Source organism: Schistocerca gregaria, chromosome X, assembly GCF_023897955.1.
Source record: "Schistocerca gregaria isolate iqSchGreg1 chromosome X, iqSchGreg1.2, whole genome shotgun sequence".
In the NCBI taxonomy this organism is placed as follows: Eukaryota; Metazoa; Arthropoda; class Insecta; order Orthoptera; family Acrididae; genus Schistocerca; species Schistocerca gregaria.
Genome location: NC_064931.1, coordinates 495,794,091 through 495,806,420, shown reverse-complemented (window position 1 = coordinate 495,806,420; position 12,330 = coordinate 495,794,091). Strand labels below are relative to the sequence as shown.

The 12,330-nt window shown below is 38.0% G+C and overlaps 1 protein-coding gene across 2 annotated transcripts in view; it reads left to right on the top strand.

Moving 5' to 3' along the window:
- Positions 1-8,148, top strand: part of LOC126299411 (cyclin-dependent kinase 10) — a 124,770-nt gene extending 116,622 nt beyond the window's left edge. For both annotated transcript variants that reach the window (XM_049991305.1, XM_049991306.1), the window contains exon 9: positions 7,942-8,148. In XM_049991305.1, the coding sequence (XP_049847262.1) occupies positions 7,942-7,977 (36 nt within the window). In that variant the 3' untranslated portion in view covers positions 7,978-8,148. The remainder of the gene's footprint in view (positions 1-7,941) is intronic.
- Positions 8,149-12,330: the final 4,182 nt, after the last annotated feature.

Sequence of the window (12,330 nt, the reverse complement as noted above, 5' to 3'; positions counted from 1 at the left end):
AATGTGACCCACACATTCTTGTGAAATGTCAATTTCTCTCTTGAGTGATACGACGATCATTCTGAATCAATCTGTCAACATTTTGCGTGTGAAACTCGGTGGTTGCTGTCACAGGATGTCCAACTCTTTGATTTGTAATGCAGGTCAGATGTTCCTGCCTCGACATCTTTAAACTTACTCGCCCAATGACACACAGTACTCACATCAACGCAGTCACCATAAACTGCGTTCATTCTCTGATGAATCTCCTTTGGGGTGACACTTTTTGCTGTCAAGAATTTAATGACTGCATGTTGCTTAAATCACATTGACTGACCGTCTGTGCAAGAGTTACGAAGGTAGAGGCATGTTTGATGTTAAGAAAACTGTACTACTCAGTGTGCATGAGTGTACAGATGTGATACTGTTAGTTACGTAAGCCCATCCACCACGACAAGGTCATACCAGATGGTAAAAATCGGCTTTCAATTGTCCCGAGGCCAGAAACCACATAAAAAGCATAACTCACATCGGTTTTTAATTGTCCTGAGGCCAAAAACCACAAAAAAAAAATCAACAATCAGAATCAAATCAGATTATTAATTTCCACGAGACTGGCACAAAACATGTTCAATATGCTGTCAACCATTTTCTGCAATAAGTTGAAATCGAGAAACAGAATGTTCCAAAACTAATTGAAGTATTTCCGGGGTCACGTTCAGAATACGTTGCGCAATGTGTGCCTTTAATGCAGCTAAGTTTACAATCAGAACACTGAACACAACATCTTTCAGGTAGCCAGAAGTGACACGGATTAAGATCAGGTGATTGGGACGGGCCAGACTGTAGGGAAATGGCAGCTGATAAATCTAGCATTTCCGAAATGGCATTTCAGCAGCTGCTTAACAGGATTTGCAATGTGCGGAGGTGCGCCATCTTGAATAAAAATGATCCCATCCACACATCTACACTGTTAGACAGCTAGAATGACATGATTGCACAAAAGATACTCACAGTACATACCAGTGATGGTACAGGAAACAAGACCTGAAGCACGTGTCTCTTTGAAAAAATATGACCATGCCCGCACCACCCAGTGACTTTTCCAGGATGATGTGGTACTGGTTGATTTGTGTGTGGATTTTCCGTTGTCCATATTCGACAATTCTGTGTATTTACATACCCTCTCAGACAGAAGTGGGCTTCGTCTGTCTACAGAATCTTCAACGGCCAGTCATTGTCCACTTCCTTGTGAGCAAAAAACTCTAAAGCAGATGTCTCTCTTGCTGGCAGGTCAACAGGAAGCAACTCGTGCACATGGGTAATTTTGAATGGATAGCAAGGAAGGATGTTTCGTAGGATTTTACTCACTGTGCTCACGGGTATGTCTAATGTTCAGACAATTCTCCATGCACTGCACGTTTGCACACCACCACACGTCTCGTCCTGCATTGCTGTGGTCTCTGTTTCCACTGACGTCAAATCAATTTGTTCCCTCCCTCTACCAATTGCCTACCAAAAGACCCAGCCTTTTCGAATTTCCGAATCATTTTCTCCAGACCCACAGCAGTCATTGGACCAATGCCTTTTTTTCAAACCCTTCAGTGTCCAGAACTTCTGCAGAGCCACGTGTGTGCAGTCATCATTCTTGTAATACAGCTTTACAAGCATAGCGTGATCCTGCATTGAGACAGTCATGGCAAAGGTTGCAGATTCAAAAGGTGTAAAAACTGTGTACCTGGTATGTTTGTACCAACTGCAATGGGGTGTGCACATGACAGGTGTTTTCATTTATGTATTCTGACACATACAGCGCCATCCATTGATCGATTTTCACACTGTTGTTTTTCTTCTTCTGCTATACATTTTCCCCCTTCTCCGATAATATTCTGTTGCACAATTTGACATCATTCTGACCAGTGGTGTTATTTCTACAGCGTTTTGAAAGTTTAACTTTAATTATAATCACTCTGTATATAATAAATTTCACAATGGAGGCATAAGGATGCTCTTAATCACAGGCATGATAATGTTATTGTTGAAAACAGCATTGCTGCTAAATTTAGTTCATCGTTGAAGGTAAATCAGCTGCGGGAATTTGGGCTTATTCAACAGTAAATTCATGATTACTGGTAGATTCACATTGAGAGGAACAATTTCCTAGCATTTTGTGCATCTATAAAGCATGGATATCAATGTGAAAATAATAAAATTGGAGAAATGCTATTTTACTTTTGCCATGCATTTACAGAGAAAGGAAAATGTATAACTGGCAAGGGGTGGGGGGGGGGGGGGGGGGGGGGTAGTTAGGTCAAGGGACAATAAACTGGCAAAAGGTTGGGCACCTAAATCCCATTCATACCTCAAGAAAAAGCCATTATGTGAGATGGATGAAGTGGACATTCGTCTTCATCACCACTATTAACATAGTATGATATACTGATGTTTGAAAATTATTTTAATAGCAACAGCTGAAAGCATTTTGTTATGAATACATCATCAATTTTATTGGGTGCAGTGTCATATCAGGTCATGTGCCACTCAATATTGTTGCGCTTGTGAAACTAGGCAGCTCAAGATCATGTATCTCAATTTTCTACTTCTTCTTGCTTCTTTCCTCACCTTGCAATGTTGCCTTGTCTGGTACCAGTTGGTCAGTTTTCTACGTATGCAGTTGAAGAGTCCCAAAATCCAACCCCTTATCTAAATTGGGGGAGATGAGCAACAGCACGAAGTAGGAGACTCCATGTTGTGGTGAAGTACAGTGGGGACCTGTGGCCCATGATCAACTGTAAAGGTCATACAGAAAACCTGAAAAGGGCAGGAAAATCAGAATGAAACTGCAATAGGCCTAGCAAGCCAGCAGAGGATATATAAGGAGCTTTCAAAAATGTTACAAGCCTCAGAATCTAAAATGCATCTAAAGGTTGACCACATAGCAATAGACGTAGTTTATGATTTGGAACATTAAATGTAAAAACTTTAAAAGGGAAAGTTGAAGACCTTGTTGAAATGATGGAAAGACAGAAACTGGATGTGTTAGAGATACCAGAAACAAGTTTGAGAGGTGAAGGAAGGTGTGAACTGAGAAATAGGTGTAGACTGTACACAATAGCCAGTGCGGAGGACACCAAGAACAAAGTGAATATGCTCATAGTTTGGAGAGATTGATTGAAAGAGGAAGAAATTGGAGAATGGTTAAGACCAAATTGGTTGACGGTTGGAAACTCATTTGATAAGAGAGGCTATGTGGCATTGTAATGATGAAGCTAAAAAGCTAGTAACTGACTATATGTTTGCAGGTGACGGATGTTGAGTAACATAGCAGATATCACTATAAAACCATTGCAGGTTTAGTGAATATTGGCTGTTAGTAATGAACATGAGAAAAATAAAGGAGCCAGAGTGAACAGATGGCCAAGAAAGACACATAAAGGTAGAGAAGTTAAAGAAGCAGAGCTGAAGGATATTATCATAGAAAAATGAGAAACAAAATCCCTCTAGGGGGGATGTGGAAGAAGAATGGAGGAACTTTAAGAAAACACTGGTAGAAACTACAGAGGAAGGGTGCATAAGTAACAGTAATAGGAGATACAAAGAGATACCATGGTGCAATTTTGAAGAAGGGTAAGAATTCAGAAATAGGGAGGCATAAAAACTGGTCACAGAGGAAAGGGAGAAAGGGGATGGAAAAAATAGACTATGATGATTGAATTAGTAAAGGAAAGAAGAAAACACTGTATGGAATGATCATAGTAGCAGAAACTGTAAAATTGATTGGTAAAGATGGGAATGAGATAAAGACAGAGGATGATCTTAACGAGCTGTGGAGGAAATATTTTGATAATCTGCTAAATCCATGTGGAACAACAGACAAAGATAGATATATACAGAGTGAACTGAAAAAAAGATTTAAATTGCATAGAAAAACATGAAAAGAGGAAAGGTAGCAGGTTTAAATTAACTGAATGTGCAGATAATCAGAGCAGCTGATGATTTGGGGATGCAATGTTGTATCAAGTTGTGAAGGCTCTATGAAAGGAAATGATTACTCCAGAAGACAGTCTTTAAGAATAGAAACTAAAATGATTTCAAAAAGTGTAGCGATGTTACCTTTTATGTCACTGTGCAAAAATTTTTGAGAAGTTTCTGAAGAGGTGAATTCTGAGAGACATGGAAAAGCAGCTGAAATAAGAAAAGTATAGCTTCTGGCCAGGAACGTCCAAAGTAGATCTCCCATTTGCTGTGAGACAGCTGCAGAAACACCATTTGAGAGATCTGCTGCTGATCTTCCTGTATTTAGAGAAAGTAAACTACATGGTATTCAGAAGTGATATTTGGAGGCACTAAGAAGGAAAGGGATGTACAGGATGACTAAAACCCGAAAGAAGTATGCCAGGGAGGTTTAAGTTGTGTGTGAGTGGGAAGATGGAGAAAAAGGTGGCAAAGCAGAGAAGCAGTTTGAAACAAGAAAGTCCAATACCTTCGTTGATTTTCAGTGTGTTGTTTTATGTAACAATGGTACAGATGGCAGGAGAGAGAAAAGACAGGATGACAGCAGTGTCATTTGTTGATGATTTGATGAAGGGGAGGAACAATGAGGACGAAGCACAGGGGTGACTAGGTTTTTGGAAAAGGTTGTTCAAGTGTATGGCCTAAAATTTAATCCAAAGAAGTGTGAGTGAGTTGCTACAGCGAGAAAAAAGGATAGACCTATATGTAGTAAAAATGACATTGTATGGGGAGCAGTTAAAACCAGTTGGAGGTTTAAAATAGCTGGGGAGCATAAAACCAGGGACGTGAAAGAAATAACAAAGTGATATGTGAATGTGTAAAGGAAGCTGATGGGAGTGTGAGAGGACTGATACAGAACAAGACAGCCACCGACCCCCCCCCCCCCCCCAAAAAAAAGAAAAGGTGATATACAAAATGTATTATATACTAATTGTTTTGTAGATTTCAGAAATCGGAATTATTAAGACGGGGGGGGGGGGGGGGGGGGGTGTAAGTAAGGTGCAAGTAATTGAAATGAGGTTTTTAGAAGTCAGGTGGACGTAACAAAAAGAAAAAGATGAAAAATGAAAGTATAAGGGAGATTGCGTATGTGAGTTCTGTAAGATAAGATGAAGGAAAAGTATAAAATAGTTTTGGCATGTGCAGGGAATGGATGAGGATTCCTGGAAAAATGCAAGAGATGAAAATGAAGGGAAAGGGAAAGGGGGGGGGATGATGATGATGATGATGATGATGATGATGTCCATTATACTTATCCGGGCTGTTATGCCGTGGTCGGTTGATGAATTTTGTCTCAATTCCCAACGTTTCGTCTCCGACTGCGGGAGACATCTTCAAGGGGGTCCGTAGGTCGATAGAAGGTCCAACACACCCACTGGCTCGCTACTGACTGCTGCTAAATTCCGTCTCCGCGAGCTCCCGCGCCGCGGTGTGACGTCACGTGTTTTGAAAACGTCAGTGCAATTGGCCGCTGTCCGTTGCCGTCGATCACCGTTGCCATCACCCAGTAGTGGACGGGTGGTACACATCTTCTGTAACACCGGCATCCATATACTGTTTAATTTCACGCCCTCCTCCTTTCGGTTGAAATTATTTGGGTGTTTAGCGATTTTGATTGCCTCCCTGTAGAGCCTTTCGTAGTATCCGCTTGTGGCTGCTAGTACTTGTGTCTCCTCGAAACGAATATTGTGGTTCCCTGGCTGGAAAGCTTGCTCCGCAACAGCTGATCGTTCTGTTTCTCCTCTTCTACAGTTTCCCTTGTGCTCTTCCAAACGTTTAGAAACCGTTCTTTTAGTTGTACCCACATAAACATCACCACAGCTGCATGGGATCCTATACACTCCAGCTTTTTCCAAAGGTTTGCGAGCGTCCTTGGCAGGCTTAAGGTATTGAGACAAAATTCATCAACCGACCGCGGCATAACAGCCCGGATAAGTATAATGGACATGATATTTCCGGCCATGAAAGTCTACATTTTAGATGATGATGATGACGGTGGTGGTGGTGGTGGTGGTGGTGGTGGTCTGAAAGAGGGAAGGTAAGTTTTAGCTTTCTGTTGGCTTTGAGGTCATTAGAAACGAAGCACAAGATCAGATCGTTTCATGGATGGGGAGGGAAATGGACTGTGCCATTGCAAAGCAACCGCTGCGGTATTTGCCTCGAGCAGTTTAAGAAAATCATGGTACACTTAAATTTGGCCAGCCAGACAAGTATTTGAATTGTCATACTCCCAAATGCAAATCCAGTCCATCTTACTCTATTAAGCAGGCAATGTGACCTCGACATACCTAATTTCATGATGAGCACTGTAATTTCATTTAAATTGATGTTTCAGACATATTGTCATTTTTTACATTCCATAGACCATTAATATAATCTACCTGACCAGATTATTACATATGAGGGTATGCTACAAAGTTATGCCTCCGAATTTTTTATGTGAAAATGTTTAAAGCTGTTTAAATAAAACAAATGATGTTAACAATCTACATCCTTATTCTTCATTTCGGCACATTTATTTCTCAAGACAGCTACTCTGACAACAAATACATTTCTTCCCACAAGAGACCAGGTTGTTGATGCTGTCACTGTAGAATGTTTGGCTTTGTTGATGGATCCACCAGCTCACCTCTATTTCTGCCACTTCATCACTATTGAAGTCCTCAAAAATGTTCTTTCAGTTTTGGAAACAGATGAAAATTGGATGGGACCAAATCAAGACTGTATAGTGGATTATCAATGACATCCTAATGCGTCACGTTTTTGCAGATGTCACAGTCGTCCTGTGTAGTCTGGAACTGTCATGGTGAAGAAGAAGGCCGTCCAAGTGTAGATGAACTATTTGAATTTGTGCTTTCAGTCGACCAAGTAATACACATGACATGTGATACCTCAAACAGGGTTGAGAACAGACTAAAAAATTGGGAGACATTACTTTTCAGCATACCTTTATAGTGAAAAGTTCTGCTGTAGTAAATTACACAGAAAGGAATCTCATTTTTATGGAATCAATATTTGTTGTTGATGGATACCCCTTGTCAAGAGCATGTAGATTTGCCACTGAGGAACTAATTCTTGTTGCTACTCTGTAGATAATTTCTGGATAAACACTTCATTGTCATGTTGAACCATACTTGAAATTTAAGTTGCTTAATTTTTGTAGTATCTTCATAATAATCTCTTTGCAATTTTTAAGTGCTGCCTAAATGGCATAAAACTGTATCAAGTTATGTTGCTCTGTATTAGCCCGCACAGCATATGGGAAGCTGTTGCTTCTTTGTATCTTGTTTCGCTTAATGATAACATATCTCGAAATTGTTTGTTTATATGCTTTAATCACTTACGTTGTAATAACATAGGTTTTTTATTCAGATTCACGAGCATGGTTGGTGATGTAATCACTACATGTGTTGGTTGTTCTCTAATAGTAATTCATTCAGATGTCACCACAACATGTCTTTAAATAAAAATACATCATATGGTGACACAAAAACACAGCTGTATTTATTTTGGGATGTGTCTTGGAATTATAGACATGAAAACACTTGTGGGTAAACTAGGATTAATGTCAGTCATGTACAGTTTTCAAATAATTAATAATTTTCTCATTGTTGAGCTTCTATTCACTATTAATTTTTTGTATATTGCTTGTGATACTACAGCATCATTTTCCCTTTTCAGTATAGTATTTGTCTAGAATAACAAAGAATCATTCAACATTTTTACCAGGAGAAAACTGTCAAAACATATTATATTTACTCTCTGTTAGAAATTTTGGTATATTAACTCTGTTGTATTTGTGTTTTAAGCATTTTTAATGTAAGAACATCTTTAATAACTTTTAGAGAGAGAGAGAGAGAGAGAGAGGGGGGGGGGGTATTGTGTGTGTTTTGTTTCCTATCTAAAGCAAAATTTTGTCATTTACACATAATGTTTGTTCTGTTTCAGCTTGGTTCATTGGTGAAGAAGAGGCGAATTGAGTGATGTGTGACAATTGACTTTAATCAGAATGCATTTGAGTATTTTGTTAAATAAAATTCTTCCTTGCTCAGACTGAATAAAGCTATGTTTTAAAGAGTGGGCATACTATATTGTCATATTAATTTTGGTACATATGAATGAATGGTATGGCTACATCTTTTTATTTGAAACTTATTTGAGTGTTTAAAATTTTCAAGGAGTATTTCTTAGTTATTTTATTGAAAGAGTTTGTACCTAAGAAATTTTTAGTTTTATCTGCTGCCACTGCATATTACATTCTCTAGCGGCAGTTATCACACTTAACTTTCTTATTGCTCAGTGAACATACTAAAGTATCCTTTTTTTTTTTTTTTCAAGTGTGCAGAAAAGTTTGTTTTTTTTTTTTGCTATAATTATTATCAACCAACTGATATCTAGTGTTTTCATGTCCAGTGTGTAACCTGCTAAAAATGTGTTATTTAAAAGTGATTAATATCAGCATCAAGCACCAAGTAATCTGTACTATTTTATAAAGACAAGTCGCTACCGAAAATCTCAAAAAGTTCTTTACGAGTTTACTTCAGATTTTTACATGACACACTAATAAACATTCGGACAGTCATAGGCTGTATATTTTTTAAAACAGGAATGTTCAAGTTTTCTGTTAAAACCAGCTGTGATTAACAAACTGAGCTATGCTGTGAAAATATGTGGTTTCAGTTATTTTCTCACTGTCAATTTCAACTATGATAGGAGGTTGTGTAAACCATTAGACAAATTGTTTATTTGTAATTACTATAACGAAGGCTCAAGGTTAGGTAGAGATGAGTTGAAAGAGGGGAGAAGATATGATCAGATGATGCACAGTTAGAAGAGGGGAGGAGGACGAAGTGGATGAAGGGGTGAGAAGGAGATGGCCAGAGAAAGGGGGAAGGAGTTTAGAATGTATGTCAAATTCCCATACATATTTATCAGTTGTGAAGCATTTCCAGATTAATTACCATTTTACATAAGTAAGATGCAGTTCCAGTCCATTGTAAAAGTTACTTGCCAAAAATGGTTCAGTTATTTTTTGTGCTTACGGGACAATGATCATTATTAACTTCAATAATAAGTAATGATTTTGCAGTGCACAATTGATGAATGTGATTGAGAATGGGGTGCTGAGTAAATACTGCAAAACACTTGTCCAGGCTTCTTGTTGTAAACTTTTTCTTATTCTAAATTAATCCATGAGGATGCTGGGATTGTTCTTTTTGTGTCACTGATTAGCTGTGGAAAGTGAAATGGTGGCCGCTGTGGCCTAGCAGTTCTAGGCGCTTCAGTCCGGAACCGCGTGACTGCTACGGTCGCAGGTTTGAATCTTGCCTCGGGCATGGGTGTGCGTGGTGTCCTTACGTTAGTTAGGTTTAAGTAGCTCTAAGTTTTAGGGGACTGATGACCTCAGATGTTAAGTCCCATAGTGCTCAGAGCCATTTAAAAGTGGAATTATCTCATATTAGGCTATAAGCTACACATGGAAGAAGAGTGAACAATAAAAGTATAGTTGGAAAAAAGATACAGAAAGTGAATACTAAACGTGTAACTTCACACTGACATATATAAGCCCAGTAGATCCCTTCATCTGGGAAAGGAAACACAAAAACATCAGAGGAAATGAAATGTTTAAGGGCTGAACATGAAAGCTGCATTTCATCATTTGTAGTTAACAATGAAAACACACCACATATGCAGTAATTCTTTTTTTCCTTGAGTACAGAAAGTTCCAGTTCAAAAAATTAAATTCATTCTAGATACTGTAGGATTTTATAGAATTTTTAACATGAAGTTAAATGATTTACCAAAAAGGTGTTCCTGCGAGTGATTTCTTGGACCAAAGTTTAGTTATAATCATATTTTCAGAATTGTAGTGTTGACTGCTACTCAGAGAAACAGTGTTCTGCTGGCACAACTTGCCTCATGGCGTGTCACTGGCCATCCAGTCCTCACCATACCCTTACCTTAAATAAGAACTGATGTCAGAAGCCTCTGATGGTTTGTTCTGCTTTCCATCCCTGCCTTGTCTCTTCTCCCTCCCCTCCTTCATGTACTATCCCTCCCCCTCCTTCTTCCCCTCCTCCCTGCCCTGCTGTCTCTTCAAATCTTCTGTATGAACAAAAGTCATACTTTTATTTGAAGTATGAGCATGCTGTATTCCAATGGGGTAGATAGCAAGTTACTGCAGTGTACTTCATGCACACCTAGTGAAACTATCTTAAATTGGTACCTTGAAGAATGACAAGAAATCTTGAGTTTTTATATATGTGGGTTAGCATGTATGGTAGTACTTGGTAAGAGTTGAAGGTAAAAAAAATCCTATGCACTGGCCCACATATGTGTATCACTTACTTGACCTTCTTATTGTAGAGCCAGAGTATGTAATTTTTATCGAGTGCTTTCTGCGAGGTATTCTTTGAACACTTGCCCAGACAAATTACAGCATTTAACAGTTCGTAGAGTGGCTGGACAGAAAGACAAAAGATTATTAATTAATTGTATGTAAGTAAGAAAGCTCATTTTACTGATATCTTTGAGAATGGCAAAATCAGTCATAGCCCATAGTGTACATTGATGCGTTTTTCCCACTCACAGATTTCCCGATTACTCTTTAAGAACTGTTTATTGCAACCAGAAAACCCCAGACCTTACTCTCCAGTTATAAATGTATGTGGAATGGTTATGCAAAGCCATGTTAAATATCTGACTGACATAACTTTTGGGAAAAGCTTCTCGTATCCTAAAGTCTGAGTGTCCTACTTTCTCCCTCCCCCCCCCCCCCCCCCTCCCAACCCCTGGTCTTTTTTTTCCTATCCACAATCAATCATTCCTCTTTCATCCCAGAAGAAAGAAGAGAGCTGATGTTCTAAAACTAAAAAGGACTGTCTTCTGTTTTAAGTGTATGTCTTGACAATATTAGAAGTTGCACTTCCTGAATGTAAGCACTGGTCAACATATCTATTAACAATACTTGAACTAAACACAGGGTTTAACTCTACAGTGTACCAAAGCTTCAATTTAACACAGAGTGAGATGAGTTTTAAATAAGTGAAAAATTAACCCGTATTTCTCCGGATAATTTCTATTTCCATGATATACCACGTGTTACATTTTGAGCTATTAAAATGTTAATACATAGACAATGCTTTCCTATATTTGTTATGGTGTAGAAACTTCAGCGCTCATCAGCACTACATTGTCATAACTTATTTAGTGTCTTTTAAGTAATTTTCATATGTAGTTTATGTAAATATAGCAACATTTGAATGTTTTATTTCTTCATGACAAGTCAACTAACGACAGTTACTCCTTCAATTGAAGTGGATGTACATCTCCTCTGTGAGAAAAGTCACTATAAATAGTTTAGTAGTGGCATTTGACCACAGGGGTTAGTTGGTTTGATTTTTTGACATGGAAAATAACTTTGTCAGTGGCATTCAGATTGCATTATAGAGATGGTGAGATGCTTTCCCTGATCCCAAACTGTTAATGAGTATTTTGTATAAATTCACAATGCCTCTCAGCAATGACTTTGAGATGAGCACATAGTGTATTGTTGGTTGTGATTATACAAGGCAAACATGATCCACAAACTCTACTTTTCTAACTCCAATAAAAGTGAAGACTCTATTCGTGGTCACTTTTGTTGGTGCTGCTCATTAATACTGTGTATCTTGCTTTGCTTCACACTATGAAAAGAAAAGGAAAATGAGAGATTGGAATAAAGTTGATAATTTACCATTGCACTCTTTATCCTAAATTTATTTATTTTTCAAAGTGCCTTGAAAATCGAGAAACAAACTAAAAAATAATTTTAATCTGTTGATAATTTTTCAATTAAATCACATGTGCTGAATTTCCAATAAAAATTTTAACAATAAATAATGTAGATATATGGGATATTTCAGAGTTATAATTGTGGGAACATTTACATAATATAAACATGGAAATTGGAACATTAATAAGTCTTCATCTACAGGTCTCTTTAACAGGTGATATATAAGCCACTGGGTCACCATGTAAGAGGCTTGTAGAAGAACTTTCTAGTTTTGGATATATTATGCTGCTATAGTCAGGATTATCAGCATTGGATTTGTCTTATGAGAAATAACTTATTTAATGATTTCACATGAGTTAGGATTATGTTGTGTGGTTTTAAGTCACCGACACATGACAGAAAAAGTTAAACAAACGTCAGATTATTTCAACTAGTTCATTCAAGTCATCAAATTGAGATGGCTTCTAACAGTTACTTTGAATATAGCATGTGGCATGATAATGGACCAAAAGAAAATTTGTATTGTATGAATTTCTCTTGCATTGTCTTATCTATGTACAAAA